The 20,887-nt window shown below is 40.9% G+C and overlaps 1 protein-coding gene across 2 annotated transcripts in view; it reads right to left on the reverse strand.

The window, feature by feature from the left end:
* Positions 1-20,887, reverse strand: part of myo5b (myosin VB) — a 127,034-nt gene that overhangs the window by 74,710 nt on the left and 31,437 nt on the right. For both annotated transcript variants that reach the window (XM_031894925.1, XM_031894924.1), the window contains exons 2-4: positions 5,629-5,739; positions 3,722-3,887; positions 3,032-3,176 (exon numbers count right to left, since the gene is read on the reverse strand). In XM_031894925.1, coding sequence (XP_031750785.1) covers positions 3,032-3,176; positions 3,722-3,887; positions 5,629-5,739 — 422 coding nt within the window. The remainder of the gene's footprint in view (positions 1-3,031; positions 3,177-3,721; positions 3,888-5,628; positions 5,740-20,887) is intronic.

Below are 20,887 nucleotides of genomic sequence, written 5' to 3' on the forward strand. Positions count from 1 at the left end.
GGGGACGACATCAGAGTACGTCACTGTGCCTGAGGTGTGTGTTCTATTTTGAGTCCCACAAGACACAAGCCTCTCGCGTGCGACTGGTTAACCGAAGCGATGCAGGGTCAGACCCATAGATGTCAGCTCATTTTTGGAAAAATATGAAAGATGATGGTTTCAATTCGTCTGACCATGTTTACAATGGGTTATTTGAGCTCAGTGCAGTCCAGCAGCAGCACTAAGTTCTATTATTTTTATTATTAACATTTATTTATAAAGCGCCAACATATCCCGCAGCGCTGTACAATAAGTGGGTTCCATACATTGGGCATACAGAGTAACATATAAAGCAATCAAAAACCGATAGAAGAGGTGAAGAGAGCCCTGCCCAAAAGAGCTTACACTCTACAAGGAGTAACATATAAAGCAATCAATAACCGATACAAGAGGTGAAGAGAGCCCTGCCCAAAAGAGCTTACAATCTACAAGGAGAAAGGGTTGAGACACAAGGTGTGGGATAACACCCAATTAAACTTTTCACTCCAATGAAAATCGAGTGGAGATTAAGCTCTTGTTTTCCAGGGCAGAATACTAACTGTAAAATAGGAATTGATCATTATTGTGTGGTAGTGGTAACCATGGTGGATTAAAAATGAAGGGAAAGTACAAGCTCAAATTAAAATATAGGAAAGAAACACAAGAAATAGGAAATGGAGATACTATCAGTACATGATACTTAAGATATGTTTTGTTTTTTTAATTTTTAAGTTTCTTAGTTTCCTAGTTCTGTTAGCATCACTTTGTCAGACTTAGTTTATTGGTACCACTCCTTGACTGGAACCTCAGGTACGTGGGAGCTGAGGACGTGCTTCTTTCCATGATGTCATGGACTAACAGAAAGTGAGCCTACTTGTAAGGGAATTCATTTTTAAAGAAATTCAGAATATGTTTTTTTTTTCTAACTTGTGAAACAAGTTCAGTGTCCACAACCTGGAACTCTGCCATTCTGAGAGATTCCAAAACCATAAATTAACCCTGAGACTAACAAAGAGAAGCTGTAATGAGGCACAACCATTTAGCTTCACTGAACTGCAACTTTATTTGCTCCTTTGTTATAAAATTGTTTCATAAATCCATTTTCCATGCAGTCTTTGTAACCCTCCCTAAGCGGCTTCTAAATAATGAGAGTTATGTAGCAAACAGTGTTACTATCAGAGTGCCATAGTCAAACAGAAAGTGGAACTGCTGCACCAGCCCAGGTGATCACTCAGGAGGAAAGACATAAAATAAAATGTATATTTCAGGATCTGTGCTCGTGCCCCCGATAATGAATTCTCATTAACAATATGAAGCACTCATTCCATTTAGAACCCACTCTGCAAATCCCATCTAATACAGCGTTCAGTAATAAAGGGATTTACATAATGTGAAGATACTCAGGGCGGGCACGGCATGACCTCTCTGCCCAGACACAACGTCAAAGTCAGTGAGCCGTAATGTCCTCCGACATCAGCAATTCTTAGTCTACAATTCTACATTTCTTAGTCTATTTAAGCTTACACTGCCACAGCTATTACACTGCATGTGCCAGAATCCTCCATCAACCAAAATCAGCAAAATAATCCTGTGAATTTGCTTTTATTTCACCAATGACAGGACTACCTCTGCTTAGCAGCTCTCAATATTCTACAAAGAGAACGTCTATGAGTATAGAGAGATTGCTGTACCTACTACCAGATATTTTATATCCTCTAGTGGGGTTTGCACTGCCAACAAAACATATGAAATAATCATTTCCAAGGCATGCCTTATTAAGGGTATTGACAACCTTATCCTCTGGAAACCTCTGCTCCCCAAATTATGTGGCAAAAAAGTTGCAGCTGGCCTATAATAGTTAGACCAGGAAAAGACTAAAGGTGGCCATACACAGGCTGATTCTAGCTGCTGATATCAGTCCCTTAGACCGATTCGGCAGCTTATCGGCCTGTGTAGGGGCAGGAACGACGAGCCTGCCCAACCGATATCTGGCCTGAAATCGGGCAGATATCGATTGGGCAGTTTAAAAAATCTAGTCGGATCAGGGACTGCATCGGCTCGTTGATGCTGTCCCTGAACCAAATGCGCCCATTACCGTCGTTATAATTTGATCGTTTGGCCCCAGGGCCAAACAACCAAATTCGCCTAAATTCGCCCGATATCGCCCACCTACAGGCGAATTAGCCGAAATTCACCCAATATCGGTGGGCGATATCGGGTTGTTTGGCCCTGGGGAGACCGAGGTCGCCAAGCGAGTGGATCTTAACGTGTATGGCCACCTTTAAAGAACTAAAGATGAACAAAGTAGGTAGAAACTTTTACATTTTGGGTCTTTGAACCAGCCTTCCTAATTAATAATTCACGTTCTCCAAGGAAAAGGGGTTCTTCTTGACTTTATAGAAGTGATCCCCTTTGTCTTCCATGTTATGGTACCTTCAATTCAAAATCTCCAAAAATGCTCAAACAACACACTTGGTTTAATAACATTGAGTGACAGTAACAAGATATACACAGCTCAATAATCCAGCAGCAGTTTATGACTATGAATATTAATATAAAAAAGCAATTAAAAGCCTCTGTGTGGGAACAAGGCCAGCGGGAATATTTGTCTGTGTCTTTTTGTTTGCAAAGTCTGAACCACTGGAAGAAAATAACAAAGAATCACTAATATTGGGTTTGAATGGATAAACTCTACACAAGATGTGCGATACTTACTGTTAGCTTGCTGTTGGTGCCCTGGCTGGAAGCTATAGGCACACATATTATATCGGCACATATCACATATCATTTATTGATGATGTGTTTCTGTTTGGTAAATTGATATTCTTGTAACTGCTTTACTGTAGTCATCTAACGCTTTTGCTCTGATGCTCTAAATGAAATAAAACTTCTCTCTCTAAGTATCTACTCCCAAAGTTATTGCTCTTGTATTCCTCCTATTTTAGGGCAAACTGGCACACTGTGGGCACAGCACAGGATGCAAGGCAAACCGTAGAAGGATAGGGGACGTTACCTGGCCATTTGCTTATAGGCCTCTTCAGCCACTGCAAATATGTGGGGGTCCATGTCTCCCATATTTTGGCCGCTGTATGCGTAAATGACATCTTCTCCATAGACTGGTAACTGCTGGTATGGGTTTATGGCAACAAGTACAATTCCTGCAAGGACACACATATTTAAACATGAATCAGATTTATTGCATTATTTAACTTGCACTAGATACATTGTGTGCTCTGGCTGCTGGCCAACTATGACTACCATAATACTCGATACTCTTCATTTCATTTACTATTAGACTTGGGCACCCTGTTGCTGCCTTGATATTGCTGAAATGCAGCGCTCACATTTCAAAGACAGTGGTGATGCTGGATATAGATTACATAAGTTGTTCAAGGCTTTGCTATAGTGCCCTAGTCACAATAATATGCAACTGGCAAATTATGTAGAATGTTTTGTAGCCCCATGTACCCATGAACCCACTAACAGCAAATGAGGATGAATGTGCCTCATGTCTAGCAGTGATGACTACGGCAGTACTTGGCTTTCCCCAAGGTTCAAAGTCTCCTGTCTGGTCCAGCCATGGTTAAAAAGGTTCCCATGACTATTTGGCTCACCGGAAACTAATCTCAGCAAAATCTCTTATTAACACCAGTTGTATATATAAATTAAACCATAGTCATAATGCTAATTAGGACTTTCATACCGCAATAAGTATAAATGTGATTTGATTCCAGGAAGCGGACTTTTAGGTTATGGAGCACAGCTGGTTCATGGAGATAGCTCAAAGCCGTCAGGTCATTCTCTCCTACTAGGATATCTGGGTTGCGGAGGTGCGGTAAGTTGTTTGGATCCACACGGTGCTGTATGACCTGACAAACAGATTGAAAGAGAAGGTTTACGACCAAAGTTGTTATAGTTTAGGTGAACTTAGTAGTAAGCCTCGACCCTATTTGGATCATAGAATATATACATCAAAAAATAGTATCCAGAATACTCGGGACCTGGGGTTTTCTGGATAAGGGATCTTTCCATAATTTGGATCTCCATAACTTAAGTCTGCTAAAAATCATTTAAATATTGAATAAACCCAATAGGCTTGTTTTGCCCCCAATAAGGATTAATTATATCTTAGTTGGGATCAAGTACAGGTACTGTTTTATTATTACAGAGAAAAGGGAATCATTTAACCATTAAATAAACCCAATAGGGCTGTTCTGCCCCCAATAAGGGGTAATTATATCTTAGTTGGGATCAAGTACAGGTACTGTTTTATTATTACAGAGAAAAGGGAATAATTGAACCATTAAATAACTCCCAATAGGGCTGTTCTGCCCCCAATAAGGGGTAATTATATCTTAGTTGGGATCAAGTACAGGTACTGTTTTATTATTACAGAGAAAAGGGAATCATTTAAACATGAAATAAACCAAATAGGACTGTTCTGCCCCAATAAGGGGTAATTATATCTTAATTGGGATCAATTACAGGTACTGTTTTATTATTACAGAGAAAAGGGAATCATTTAACCATTAAATAAACCCAATAGGGCTGTTCTGCCCCCAATAAGGGGTAATTATATCTTAATTGGGATCAAGTACAGGTACTGTTTTATTATTACAGAGAAAAGGGAATCATTTAACCATTAAATAAACCCAATAGGACTGTTCTGCCCCCAATAAGGGTTAATTATATCTTATTTGGGATCAAGTACAGGTACTGTTTTATTATTACAGAGAAAAGGGAATCATTTAAACATGAAATAAACCCAATAGGGCTGTTCTGCCCCCAATAAGGGGTAATTATATCTTAGTTGGGATCAAGTACAGGTACTGTTTTATTATTACAGAGAAAAGGGAATCATTTAACCATGAAATAAACCCAATAGGGCTGTTCTGCCCCCAATAAGGGGTAATTATATCTTAGTTGGGATCAAGTACAGGTACTGTTTTATTATTACAGAGAAAAGGGAATCATTTAACCATTAAATAAACCCAATAGGGCTGTTCTGCCCCCAATAAGGGGTAATTATATCTTAGTTGGGATCAAGTACATTGATCAAGAAAAATTAGAATTATTTGCTTATAATGGAGTCTATGGGAGATAGCCTTTCTGTAATTCTGAACTTTTGGATAACAGGCTTCCGGATAAGGGATCCCATACCTGTTCTGGGGAAGCAACAAACAGAAGCCAATAAACTACTTAGAGAGGCCATACCTGTATTTTGTATACAAAGGTGAAGAGTAAAGCAATGACATGCATAACACTCCCATTTTCCATATGCATACACACAAACACTTTTTTAAAGGGCAAGTACCAACTGGAAGATCAATAATGTCTTGTCCCTAATAAGCATTTGGAGCGGCTGTTGGGAAGGTAATGAGGTTATTGCAATTATTGTAACTATTATAATTTTGACTAAATAAGTTTCCTTCTATTATTAGGCCAGTGTCATTCATGCAAAATTAGAACCTGCTTTTTGTGAATGGCAAGTTGCGGCACACAGTTTCAGAATTGGGATGGTGTCACTGTCAGTGTGGCAATGCACATGGTGTTACTCACAGCACATTACTTGAATTATAGCACTGACAAAACAGTATTCTCTTTACTTACAGACTCATCTTCTAGTTTTAACTGCAGACTTTTATCCCCTTCTTTATAGTCCTTGATAATTTCTGCTGATCTCCAGACATCCTCCGGATCGGGTATCCACACCCGGGTGTACTGAAAGACACAAATGCCATATATTAACGTGGCTCTGGAATTACTATCTGTAATGGCTAAACAAAACTGCATTATCAATGTTATTATTAACAAATATTATATAAAGCTTCAAGATATTCCACTGTGCTGTACAATAGAACAATGTACTATAAAGGCCATACACATTCAGATTTTACTCTTCTTCCAGCAAATGTTCAGATATCGATCAAATGTTTAATACGATACGATATAAAACTAACATTGAGACTGAAACTGTAGGATAAAGTGACTTCCTGACAGGGCCGGAACTAGGGGTAGGCAGAAGAAGCAGCTGCCTAGGGCGCAACGATTGGGGGTGCCAGCCAGGAGCCTCTCCTGCCTACCCCCTAGTACGCGATAAGTTTGGCGTTGCGCCATTTTGCTTTGCACGCCCCCCCCTGTGCTCGAACTGCGCATGCGTGTCAAAAAACAAGGAGGGGGTAGCCCGCCCACCCCTGCTTTCTGGAAATGCATTGTAGCTCCCCAGGGATATTGGCAGATACACAATACACGCGCAGGGAACTCTGAGTATCACTCATGTATTATAAGGGATAATGTACCCCCTACTGTAAATGATAAGGATATTAGCAGTCACTGAGGGGTTCTGTGCCCATATAAAGGCACAAGGCTGCAGGCTGAGTTATACAGGGAACTCTGAGTATCACTCATGTATTATAAGGGATAATGTACCCCCTACTGTAAATGATAAGGATATTAGCAGTCACTGAGGGGTTCTGTGCCCATATAAAGGCACAAGGCTGCAGGCTGAGTTATACAGGGAACTCTGAGTATCACTCATGTATTATAAGGGATAATGTACCCCCAACTGTAAATGATAAGGATATTAGCAGTCACTGAGGGGTTCTGTGCCCATATAAAGGCACAAGGCTGCAGGCTGAGTTATACAGGGAACTCTGAGTATCACTCATGTATTATAAGGGATAATGTACCCCCTACTGTAAATGATAAGGATATTAGCAGTCACTGAGGGGTTCTGTGCCCATATAAAGGCACAAGGCTGCAGGCTGAGTTATACAGGGAACTCTGAGTATCACTCATGTATTATAAGGGATAATGTACCCCCTACTGTAAATGATAAGGATATTAGCAGTCACTGAGGGGTTCTGTGCCCATATAAAGGCACAAGGCTGCAGGCTGAGTTATACAGGGAACTCTGAGTATCACTCATGTATTATAAGGGATAATGTACCCCCTACTGTAAATGATAAGGATATTAGCAGTCACTGAGGGGTTCTGTGCCCATATAAAGGCACAAGGCTGCAGGCTGAGTTATACAGGGAACTCTGAGTATCACTCATGTATTATAAGGGATAATGTACCCCCTACTGTAAATGATAAGGATATTAGCAGTCACTGAGGGGTTCTGTGCCCATATAAAGGGTCAAGGCTGTACTAGTACTTATGTGTAAGAAGAGAAAACAAGCATAAATATAAGTAAGTGGCTATGATAATATTCCATAAACAGACTGCAGACTGATACAGGTTTATCTATATACAGAAAGTGCAGGCAATATAAGGACATGCAATAGCACAGGGCAATGTTCTCACTGACAATTTGCATTACAGTCAGGGATCCGTTTCAGATGAGAGATGTAAGGATTGTGGTACCAACATTAGATCAAACCTGGCACATTTAATAGCTATCGGGTCCGTTTCTAGCCCCCCCGTCTCTCCTTCTAGTCATGACAGGTAAAATGTCACTAAAATTATTCCTAAAGCCTTTGGTACATTAATGAGAAAGGATAAGATCTGGTCACATGACTTTATTAAAATTCAACATTTAGTTTTTAAGGCCTGTAGGGATTTACTCCCCAGTAAATGTAGAGTAACAATAATTCAAAGGGAAACTTGTGAATTGTATTTGCATTTATATGGTATCTTACATCCAGAGCACAAAAGACCAATTGCAATTTGTCTTTCAATACTACTGTCTACAGCAGGGGTCCCCAACCTTTTGTACCCATGAGCCCCATTCAAATGTAAAGAGAGTTGGGGAGCAACACAAGCATAAAAAAAATTCATGGGGGTGCCAAAATAGGGTTGTTATTGGCTATTGGTAGCCCCCTATGGGGACTGGCGGCCTACAGGAGGCTCTGTTTGGCACTACACCTGGTTTTTATGCAAACAAAAAGTGCCTCCAAGTCAGGAATTCAAAAATAATTACCTGCCTTGAGGCCACTGGGGTTGGGGAGCAACATGTTGCCCCGAGCCACTGGTTAGGGATCCCTGCTCTACTTAATGCTAAAAATTCACTGTAAGAAGGGCCCTTTCACTGCAGAACGAGCAGCATTTGAGTGTTAAAGGGGTGTTTACCTTACTATATGGCTCTGAACTTCATTTATACCTGTTTGACTACGATCCCATTACAAATTGTAACATTAGAACCTCCAAACCCCATCTTATACTTTAAACTTAGTCATATCTTTCTTTCTCTGGCTTCTGTAAACCGAGGTGAGAGGGAGGAGCATAACTTTGTCCAAATGAGCAGGTCACATGGTCATGGGATGACATCACTCTATTCTTTGCCCTTACTTTCTTCCGAGTCGTCTAAAGTTCTTGGCCACACCTCTCTCTCTAAACTCGCCACAGGCAGCAGTGCCCGAGACGTTATCAGGGATGGCAAAAAGCCACTCCTGGTAACTTAAAGAGACAAAATACCGATTTTTAAATAAATTAAATACGACTCTTCTAGTCCAGAGAATGCTATTGCGCTAATGGGAAAATAAATATGCCAATTAAGGCGGAAGTGACCCACATGCGCAGAATGCGTTGATGCATAGAATACCCATACTCTACCTTACATGAATTAGCTGTGTTGAATTTAAAAAAAATAACATTAGCGTAAAAAGTCTAATAATCAGAATATGTTCCCATTGTATTGTACAGGTTCTGGTATGAAAGATATTAAAAGGGGTTGTCCACCTTCACAAAAAAGCTACCTCTGGAGCATAAACACAGACCTGTCATTAAGCAGATCAGTACCTCTGGAGGTGATTATCTTGTAATCTAAAGTAAACTGGTAATGCATATACAATTGAAATATGGATTCATTTACAAGCTTTTTTGTGAAGGTGAACAACCCCTTCAATATCCTTCATACCAGAACCTGTACAATACCATGAGTAATACTTTGCTGGGAACATACTCTGGTTATTAGACTTTTCTCCCAGACTTTTAAGCTAATGTTATTTATTTTACCCTGTTACAGCTGGCACAATATTCTGGCTCTGCCACTGCCCATTGTAAACATTGAAATTGTTAATGACTGTATAGTGGAAAGTTGCTTACAACTGCAGTTTCTTTCTTCCATTAGGCAAGGCCTCTGGGTGGAGTTCCTCTTTAAGCAATAATGATCAATACAAATTAATTCAGCAATATGTTATTAGTCTGATATTTATATGTTGATTTATATGTTGATGCAGCAGTGAAAAAATTCAAAAGCCTAGAACATGTAAAGGTAAACAAAGTTCCTGGATTGGAGGGTATTCATCCCAGGGTACAAAAGGTGCCATTCTACCATTGGTCGCAGGAAAGATCATTTGTTCCCTCCACTGACATTCAGGGCTGAATCGTCAGATATAGAGGTAGAAAAATAGGGAGGACAAGTGATATAATAAATACAATAAATATGTATAAATACACAGGGAGTAAGTGCCATGGGGTATGAGACACAGTAGAAAGGAGGTCCCTGCCCCGTAGAGCTTACAGTCTAAGTTTAAGCTTACACTCTAAGATATCCGAAGCTTTTGCGGTATTGGTCATCTTGTCGATCCACCATACACGATCCACCATACACGCACAAGGTTTTGTACAATAATATCAGTGTGTGTATCTCATTAGGCGAGATCGGCAAGCAAGCGGATCATCTCACGATATGACTACCTACAGTGGGCAATATCGGCTAATTTGGTCATTTGGCCCTAGTGCAAAATGATCAAATTAAAATGGTAGATAGAGGTGCAGTTGGCTCAGGGACCACAATCAAATCTGTCTTTCTCTATATAAGGTAATGACAGCCACTCCCAACCTCTCTCCAAGGTATTCACTCCGGTGCTTAGTACCGGATGCCTGCTCTCTTCCATTATGGCTGAACACTCCTCCAGTTATATTAGACCACCCCCCCTATCTGTTGAGCCATTGGTGGGGTTTCAGGATATTTCAGAAAAATATTGGCCAAAAGGCAAAAAAAAAAAGAAAGGAAAATCAATGTTCTCTAGGGCAGGGCTGTGGAGCATTTTATTGCCCCCCGACTTTCCATAGTCTCCTTTGTTTCTTTTTATAGCATTTTATACCCTCATTTTGTCATAATCAAGCCCTAAAACGTATCATAATCAGCCCTAAGTAAAAGACAGAAGCTGGCTAGCACTGTTCTGGCGTAAAAAGAGATTAGTAAGCAAAATGATTAATTCACGCCTTAATAAAATACCAATCGGTGGCAGAATTTCAATGTGACATATACAGAATAATCAGTAAATAGGTGGAGGCCAGTGACAAGCAGTGTATATGAGGTGTTCCTCTCATCTAGGTGTGTTCTGCATTTACAGGTTCATTCAACCAGAATGATGTCATTGTAGGAGTTTAGAGCTTGTTTGCTGAATACATATGGACATCCAAGTCAAGTGCAGGGCTCCCATATGTCTCAATTGTCCTGGGTTTGGCTCCATTTTACCAGTTTCCTAGTTTTCATTCAATAAGACTTCAAAATCCTACTTTTACAGCCTTTTTATGGTATTGGTGTTGGTAAACAAAGTGTCTGGCCCTTCTCCAGAATATCTTGCTGTGTGTTAACCAGGTCCTCATTGTCTTTCATTCTTATGTGCATAATTTATTTTTCCAATGAACTTAGTCTTCTGATAATATGCCCAGAATAAGGCAACTCCAGTCTGGTTATTTGTGGAAGGTCAGACTTCATTTGGTCATGGATCCATTTGTTTGGGTTTTGTCATTCTGTTTCAAGTCTTTGGCATCACCAACGTATGTATGTATAACTTTATTTATAAAGTGCTACTTATGTACGCAGCGCTGTACAGTAGAATACATTAATACAAACAGGGGGGTTATTAAGATAATAATAGATAAATACACAGTATAACAATAAATACAGATAAATACAAGATAAATACAGCTGCAATAAGTTAAGAGTCACAGAGGATGGAGGTCCCTGCCCCGTAGAGCTTACAAAGTTCTAAATAATCAGTATTATTCTTTACCATTCTCCTGCTTTTTATACCCAGCACTTTGTTTTCATGCCACATCAGTATATGTTCTAGGTCTTTCATTCTGGATCTACCAAGGGCCAATCTACATATTTATGGCTGGATCCTTTGCTGTGAATGGTTGATCCATCTTACAAGCCTAGCAGTGGGTCTCTACATAGTGTTGATATGACAGATATTTATAGGCAGCCCATTTATAACCCACTCTAGCCTGCTTATCTCTTGGTACCAGAAGCCTCTATCAGGCACTCACGCAGGGAGCAGATACAATCACTACACAAAGCATCGCCACGTTAGTGATATTGTGCATAGTGCTCAGACAGGGATGAGAAATGAATCCACAGCTATTTTAGATGCAGAGGCCAGCTGTTAAACCAAGGGGAAAATGGCCCCCTGTGCCAATCTATATCACTAATCACTCCTGCCCCCCAGCTTCTAATAACCCAATTTCTTTCTTTCTTTTTCTAATTCATAAATGGCATTTTCCCTTATACCATTTGCCCGTAGTCACACCCAGCAATGCCAGTCATATGGAACAATTCAGTGTGGCAGCTGCAGGCAAATCAAAGTAGGCATCTTGCCAACCTTAAATGTACAGGGAACAGACGTCATAATAGGTAATGCAAATGCAAACACTCACCCATATATCTGAATATATTAACCCTTTGACCTTTCAACAAATTTTCCCAAGGCACCTTGTCCTTCCCTGCCAGTGACGGCAATGGGAATCCCATGCAAGCTACTGCAAAATGCATTTTGAGCAAAGGGTAGAGAGAAGAAGGGAAATGTCCAATGCACATTTATTTTCATTTTCCTTCCTGTAGTATTCAAAAAAACTAACATTATCATCATGTATAAATATATATGACTGCATAAATATATAAATACCAGATTAAATAAATAAAAATGTGTATAAATGTGAGGTATGGACTCACTGTAATCATTTTCCTGCTGCAGATTGTAAGCTCTACGGGGCAGGGACCTCCATCCACTTCTGGCTTTGACTCTTATCTTGTTGCAACTGTATTTATCTTGTATTTATCTGTATTTATTGTTATACTTTGTATTTATCTATTATTATCTTAATAACCCCATGTTTGTATTAATGTATTCTACTGTACAGCGCTGGGTACATAAGTAGCACTTTATAAATAAAGATATACATACATACAGAGAAGCAGAACTACCTAGAAACACAAAGCATACCAAGCAAATGGGAATGGTGTTATTGAGAAAAACAAGAGAACTACAGCTTTCCTAAGGGAATCAGGTACAAAAATAAAACCCAGAGTGGGGACACGCAATAGTTTCCGTTCCATTCCATTAGAACTGAATTGCCCAACAGAAAAAAACAATAATATAGATGTCTCTTGGTTTTATCCGACATGTATTAACAAATCTATGAGTAAATATGGCAAGATAACCATGACACTTTATCCATTGTGGTTTTTTATTTTGCATTTTATCAATAAACTAGGTTCCCACCATTTGTTTTTGCCACTACTGCCACCATGATTGGGGCAATTATTAGCCTACAGCAGTGCTGTCCAACTTCTACGGTGCCGAGGGCCGGAATTTCTCTAGCATACATGGTGGAGGGCTGCTAATTGAAGCCAGTTTTGACCACTCCCCTTTTTGAAACCACACCCACTTCAAACCACACCTATTTTATCACAATAGTGGTAGCACAGCAAAATCCCAAATGCTTGGTCCTTACTGTGGGGATATCAACCATCATTCATATGTGAAAGAATTATGTCATATTAAGATATACCCTTAAATTCCATATGCCTCCTCCTCCCCTGTGGATAGCAGAGCAACCCCTAGTACATAATTACACACCTTAGGGACCATTTAATGGCTATTTCCAACTGCTAACAAACTCCCACAACAAACCCCTGCTCCCACAAGCAGCATAGGGCAAGCAGAGTATGGCACACACAGGCAGCACTCTGCCTGTCCTATGCTGTCTGTGTGTGCCATACTCTGCCTGCCCTACCCTGCCAGCGTGCCATACTCTGCCTGCCCTACCCTTCCTGTGTGTGCCATACTCTGCCTGTCCTACCCTGACTGTGTGTGCCATACTCTGCCTGCCCTTCCCTGACTGTGTGTGCCATACTCTGCCTTCCCTACCCTGCCAGCGTGCCATACTCTGCCTGCCCTACCCTTCCTGTGTGTGCCATACTCTGCCTGTCCTACCCTGACTGTGTGTGCCATACTCTGCCTGCCCTTCCCTGACTGTGTGTGCCATACTCTGCCTTCCCTACCCTGCCAGCATGCCATACTCTGCCTGCCCTACCCTTCCTGTGTGTGCCATACTCTGCCTGTCCTACCCTGACTGTGTGTGCCATACTCTGCCTGCCCTACCCTGCCTGTGTGTGCCATACTCTGCCTTCCCTACCCTGCCAGCGTGCCATACTCAGCCTGCCCTACCCTTCCTGTGTGTGCCATACTCTGCCTGTCCTACCCTGACTGTGTGTGCCATACTCTGCCTGCCCTTCCCTGACTGTGTGTGCCATACTCTGCCTTCCCTACCCTGCCAGCGTGCCATACTCTGCCTGCCCTACCCTTCCTGTGTGTGCCATACTCTGCCTGTCCTACCCTGACTGTGTGTGCCATACTCTGCCTGCCCTTCCCTTCCTGTGTGTGCCATACTCTGCCTGCCCTATGCTGCCTGTGTGTGCCATACTCTGCCTGCCCTACCCTGCCTGTGTGTGCCATACTCTGCCTGCCCTACCCTGACTGTGTGTGCCATACTCTGCCTGTCATACTCTGCCTACCCTACCCTTCCTGTGTGTGCCATACCCTCCCTGATCTATGCTGCCTGTGTGTGCCATACTCTACCTGCCCTATGCTGGCTGTATGTGCCATACTCTGCCTACAGTACCTATGTCTGAAGTGTGAAGAAGTGAACAATGGGAGTGATTACAGTCTGAGCCTGAGGTGTGAACACTGCAGGGGGTGAACAATACAGGTATTAAAAGGTGTGAAAAACACAGGGGATTACATTTTTAAACAATACAGAGGTATTACAGCCTGAATCTGAGGTGAGAACCATGCAGGGGGCCAGTTAATCTCAGTACTGATACCATTTAATGCTTACTCAAAGGTAAGCCATCAAAGCAGCCAGACAGGTGGGGGGCCACACAGAGGGGGGTCGCCAGTTGGACAGCACTGGCCTACAGGAAATGAAGAAACACAAACCATAACCTGTACCTTAGCGTTTTATTCATGAGATCTCCAGTTTGGATTTCAGCTACCTGGTTTCTAAGGTCTAATCTACCCTAGCAACCAGGCAATAATTCGAATGAGAGTTTGAAACATCAATAACAATACAATACAACAGGGCCTGAATAGAAAAATAAGTAATAAAGATTAAGTCAGTGGAAGTCAGTCAGTGACCTTATTTAAAAGCTGGAAAGAGGTAGTAAAAGTAGGCAGATAACTAAAAAAAAACAATAAAAAATAAAGTCCATTTGAAAAGTTGAACCTCGTTTCGTACGATATTCGGTGCGTGTATGGCAAGTCAGTGAGTCGACCGATATCGCAGTAGGCTGCTGATATCGGTCGACTCGCCGATCAGGCCGGTTAAAAGATTCTGATCAGGCGCCATAGAAGGCGCCTGAGCAAAATCTGTCTTCTGGGCTGAATCGGCAGAAGGAGGTATTTATAGGGTAACCCTTTTGAAATAAAAAATAACAAAAGTGGTATAAAGGTGATACCTTTATTGGCTAACTAAGATAACCATAGCAAGCTTTCAGAACATTCTAGTTCCTTTTTCAAGCTGATTACAAAGAAGCAGTGGTGCTCTCTGATATATATACAACATTCAGCTCATAGATCAAATAACCAGAAAAAAATGTTATTTGATCTATGAGCTGAATGTTGTATATATATCAGCGAGCACCACAGCTTCTTTGTAATCAGCTTGAAAAAGGAACTAGAATGTTCTGAAAGCTTGCTATGGTTATCTAAGTTAGCCAATAAAGGTATCACCTTTATACCACTTTTGTTATTTTTTATTTCAAAAGGGTTCCCCTATAAACATTTTGACTGGCTAACACGGTACATCACCTTTTCCTGCAGAAGGAGGTAGAAATCCTATTGTTTCTACCTCCTTATCTGCTGTTTCAGCCCTGAACAGTTAGTGGCGGATTGTACGACCATCGGTCGCACATTAGATCTAAAATCGCCACGTGTGTGGCCACCTTAACTGATTCCTTAACCCCTGAGACTGCAGTGCACAGGGTGGCAGAAAAGAAACCCAATAACTGAAGGGAAAATAAAACAAGAAATACCAATATATAATAAAATAAAGCAGCATGAAATCCTACTTACAGATAAGCATAAACCAGGGCGCCTTTAGGAATATATCCAATTTACAAATTAACATTGGGAGATTACACTTAGCTGCCTGTGAAATTGAAAACTTTGCAAGAGTAAACCTCAATCCATTATAATCCTTAACAAAAATGGCATCCAATTATAGGGTTTTCCATATTTTCCCTTTAATTGTGCAAGATGACAGAATATATTGCATTAAACCCACCACTGGGTTTAACCATAACCTTTTTTCAGGTAAAGATATTCAGTAACTAAGGGGCCCTTCCCACTCACCAAGGCCTCTGGAATCTTTCTTATTTATATATCTCATTTAATCTTATTTAATGAGAGACTGGAATATAAATAGAACAGATCCTGAATACAAAAAAGTAATAAAAAGTTACAATAAAACTGGGGAGCCCCAATAGGGCTGTTCTGCCCCCAATAAGGGGTAATTATATCTTAGTTGGGATCAAGTACAGGTACTGTTTTATTATTACAGAGAAAAGGGAATCATTTAACCATTAAATAAACCCAATAGGGCTGTTCTGCCCCCAATAAGGGGTAATTATATCTTAGTTGGGATCAAGTACAGGTACTGTTTTATTATTACAGAGAAAAGGGAATCATTTAACCATTAAATAAACCCAATAGGGCTGTTCTGCCCCCAATAAGGGGTAATTATATCTTAGTTGGGATCAAGTACAGGTACTGTTTTATTATTACAGAGAAAAGGGAATCATTTAACCATTAAATAAACCCAATAGGGCTGTTCTGCCCCCAATAAGGGGTAATTATATCTTAGTTGGGATCAAGTACAGGTACTGTTTTATTATTACAGAGAAAAGGGAATCATTTAACCATTAAATAAACCCAACAGGGCTGTTCTGCCCCCAATAAGGGGTAATTATATCTTAGTTGGGATCAAGTACAGGTACTGTTTTATTATTACAGAGAAAAGGGAATCATTTAACCATTAAATAAACCCAATAGGGCTGTTCTGCCCCCAATAAGGGGTAATTATATCTTAGTTGGGATCAAGTACAGGTACTGTTTTATTATTACAGAGAAAAGGGAATCATTTAACCATTAAATAAACCCAATAGGGCTGTTCTGCCCCAATAAGGGGTAATTATATCTTAGTTGGGATCAAGTACACTTTCTGGATATTGGGTTTCTGGATAAGGGACCTGTATTTTGATCCCAGTTTTGAGCTCAAGTCTTTTGTAGTTTTGCAGTTTAAATGTTCCCTATAAAGCAAACTTTGCCTTTAAAAGACAATAATGGCAGCACTACAGAATAAGGCATGTACTATACTTCTTCAAACAAACAAATTCCAATATATTTTTTTTGCTATTAAAATGTGTAGTGACGGGTTCCCTTAAGTATCAGCACGAGACATAGAGAGTATATATAACATCAGTCATCACTAAATTGCACAGATTATTTCCCATACTAATGATGCAAGGCCATGCTATTGCATAGGAGAAGAATGCAGTAAATGCTAACTGGCGCATGTTTAGGAAGGGAAGGGCCAAGCTGAACAGGGAGGGGCACAAACTGACCTGTTTTTCTGGCTCTCACCTGCCTTTTTCCAAGCACCCTACATGTATATACAGACTTTTTCCCTGGAAAATTAGAGCTAATAGCAAAGAGCCCTTATGCTCCCCATGGCCGTCAGTCCATTCCACTTCCCAGTTCTGCCAATTCATGGAAAATGTAACAGCAACACTTGAAGAAAAAAACTTAACTCCTGCTTTGCCGATTCACCATGATTTATATAAAACAGGTCTCTGTTGTTTACACTGTTAACAGATGGTCCTATGGAAGGAACCAAGAGGTCTTTCCCATCAGTATCTGATCACAGCTCATTCAGTTTTACGTGTCCTCAGATCTGTTACCCTTAGACTTTATTGGGCCATGGAAGTGACTTCTGGCTAGTGGTTTCTCACCAAGAGCAGTCTGATATAACTTGGCCAACCAATCAAGCTGTCTTACCAAAAGCTATGGTTTCCTGCAACTGTTTCAAATAGGAATGAGGCCTACATGTCAGTAAATAATACAGAAGAGAGCTCAGTGCCAGGCAGCTGCCACAAAAGCCAGTAAAGTGTTACTAGAAAACTCTTTTCTGTGTCTTTGCTGGATCCGCAAATTTTTCGTTTGCAGTGAAAGACGGAGGAAATAAAAATAATGTTACACGCTGAAAGGCAGAGTCAGGGCTGAAGATTTCGCCGCTAAGTAGCCATAAATAAAGACTGCCAATGTTCCTTTAAAAAGTGGATCATTATATTGATAGCACAGCACAGACTAATTGTGCAGTATCTGACAAAACAGAACATAACAGGACAGTGGTAAAATAAAAACAAGCCTCAACACATTTGGCCTGATCTCCCATAGTCAGCTGTTTTTTCTAGTGTAACAGAAATTCCCTAGAAACCAAAAAGTAATGCTTTAAAAGGCCAATCAGATATATGCAATATAATCCCCAGCCATCTGGATATGCTGCTAATCCAGTACCTTACACATTTTAAAAAGCACATGGCTGTAAGGGTCACTAATCACCATCAGCTTTTATGCAGGGGGGCTGCTCGCTCAGGGCTAAATCCGTCCGTAAATCAGTTCAGCCAGAGTTGAAAATACTACTATTTGTAGTTAAGTGCCTGCAACTACTCTTATGGCACAGTCCCCCCTGAGATGTCACTTGGGGATCCTTACAGGTCGATCACCTGGCTGGTAATAATAGCAGGGAGGGAAAAGTCTGTATTTTTGTTTAAAAAAAAAAAAAGTTGGTATTTGGACGAATCTTTCACAAAGTATTCGGGGTTTGGCCGGATCCTAAGATAGTGGATTCGGTGCGTCCCTTTTTATCAGCACTATTGGATGATAACCTACAGTATTAAAATAATATCTGGTCCCATGGGAGAACTTTAAAAAACAGCCACTAATAGATCTCTGGTGCCAACAAATGCCTTCATATATATTCAATAATAACTTTAGCCAGCTGGTTTAATTATACTGTATATGCTTGTAATAATGTGCACTATCAGACTGGCCAGCATTACTGTGCTAAAGAATAATGCTAAATCTGATTTGGCCCATTCCCTTCTATCACTAACAATGGCTTTGTGCCCTAGTTCTGCAGGAATAGAAAGAATAGAAGTGGAATGTTCCCTTGCCACATCATTCGTGCCATGCTTAGCATATGTGACAGTGATTGTATTCTGATATTTCCATCAGTACCCAAGAATAAAGGGAGGGATGTGCCCGTGCCAGTTTCCCAGTATGTGCAGGGCAGGCACATCATGCTCAGCAACATCAGAAATAATATCCATCTTAATCATCCACTCGCTGTGTGTTACAGTTTAGCTACCAAATGTTCTGTGCCCCTGAAATACACATTTAGGCAGCTGTGCTAGTGTATAAGGCGAGAGCTTATTAATATTGATGTGTGTTTGCCAGGGAGCTAATGATATCTGGGTGACTAGCAGAGGCAATATATTCAGGAAGCTCAGCAGGCGAGGCCATGTAATGCATGATATAGCAATGTTTAGCAGAAACACCCCATTCTATCATTACACAGCATCAAGCACATTCCAGACACTACAAGGTAGATTCACCCACACAGCTTGCAAAAACATTCACCCTTTTCCCTGTATTGATATAAACCAACCAGTAATACACTTAAGATACAGTTCATATGCAAAGTAAGGCAAGGAAGGTGTAAAAAGAATAGCATGAAAAGAACAACTTCCGTGTTTATGTGACCAAAAGTCACATAAGGATTCAGATTTGGTTTGGCCAGGACCAAGGATTCGGCTGAATCCTGCTAAAAAAATGCAGACTCTTGGCTGAATATCGAACCGAATCCTGGATTCCGTGCATCCCTACTATGGACTCCTTGGCAACTATGTTTAATTGAACTAGTATACTAAGGAAAAGTGAAATACCGGTAAACCCTAATTTAAAAATATGAGTATATTTCGTCTGGGCAAAATTTAAAAAACATTGTAGCCAAATCCTATGTGAACCCCTTGAATAGGCAGATAAGTCACATTGTGCATTGTTATGGACAAACAGAGAGGCAGTTTATATTTCAATGGGTTTTTAAAGGTGTTTATCAAAGGGGTTTTCACCCAGTGCCAAATAGGCCTTTAACAATCCCAAAAAAATGAATATAGAGGCAGAATTTCATTCTGGCCGCCAAACAAGCAGATTTTTCACTGATATGCCCATCAATAGTGGATTGATCTAACCATGGGCCCAACAACTGGATCACATAAAGGGGGTGCAGGGCGTTGGTATGAGGACCACATCAACTCACCAATGCGCTCCTCACCCCAACAGGATTTTTAAACCTGCCCGATCAACATCTGGACGATTTTCAGCCAGGTATCGGACGGGTAGGCCTGTCCCCCTTAACAGGATTGGAGGTGTAATTTACACAGATCGCAGGCAGAAGTGTTAGACAACTAAGGGGAACCAGAAGATGCCTCATGCCCCAGGGTTTGGCTGCACTCTGAACCTCACACTACACAAGACCTGTGCCAATTTATTTAGGAAGGAAGACAGGGTGCAAACTGAAAAAAATTTCAGATTGTGCCCATTTTTGGCACTTTTCACACTATGGCCTACTACAAATGGCCCCTAGACATCTTGCCCTACTGTTTTCATCTTGTCCAATTGTCTTTATTTTGTCCAGTAGTTCAGCTAGTGTCTTGCAAGCCCTGATGCTCCACCTTAAAACACCCCGTCCTCCAGCATTTTCTCTGTTGCACTCAGATGACCTCAGCATATTCCCAGTGGGATCCTCGGTGCAGTCACACTCATGTCTGTTGTTACTTACACCACTGATTTTGCCCCATTGTCATCTTATTCTCACAATCTTGCCTTATTATCACCACCTTGCCATACTACACCTGCTTACCTCCACCTCTGCAGTGCACCAAATATGTGCATTCTGACTACTAAGCACCATCAACAATCAAGGAAAGTCTTTTGGATTTAATTGTCTCTCTTTAAGGTAAATGAACCATGTCTTAATACTAAGATCATATCACTCTACACTGACACTCTGATCCAAAGCAAACAAGAAAAAATCCAGAATGTAAGAGAGCTATTTAGAGATAACACCAAATGACTAAATCCTTCCCTGTACTTTCCTAGGCCTCTGGGGTATTTACCTGCACGTTTACACTACATGCTAAAGCAGTCAAGCAGTACTGACTCCATCGCTGGGTACAGACAATACAAAGGCCATAGATTGCAACAAATTAACTTGAATATTTTGTCAACAGGAAACAACAGCAGAACTGACAAGTTTTCTTCATATTTAGTAGGTATGTATTCAGTAGTATTTGTGTAAGGGCAGTGACACACGGGGAGATTAGTCACCGTTTGACAAATTTTCGTTGTCACGGGCGGCTAATCTCCCCGCAATGCCATTCCACTGTCGTGCCGCGACAATCTCCCCACAATGCCATCCCACCGGCTAGAATGTAAATCGCCAGTGGGATGGCATACGCGGCGCTGCGATTTGCTGAAGATGCCCAGTGTTTCCTCTTAAGGCAACT

This window comes from Xenopus tropicalis, chromosome 1 (assembly GCF_000004195.4).
Source record: "Xenopus tropicalis strain Nigerian chromosome 1, UCB_Xtro_10.0, whole genome shotgun sequence".
Classification (NCBI taxonomy): domain Eukaryota; kingdom Metazoa; phylum Chordata; class Amphibia; order Anura; family Pipidae; genus Xenopus; species Xenopus tropicalis.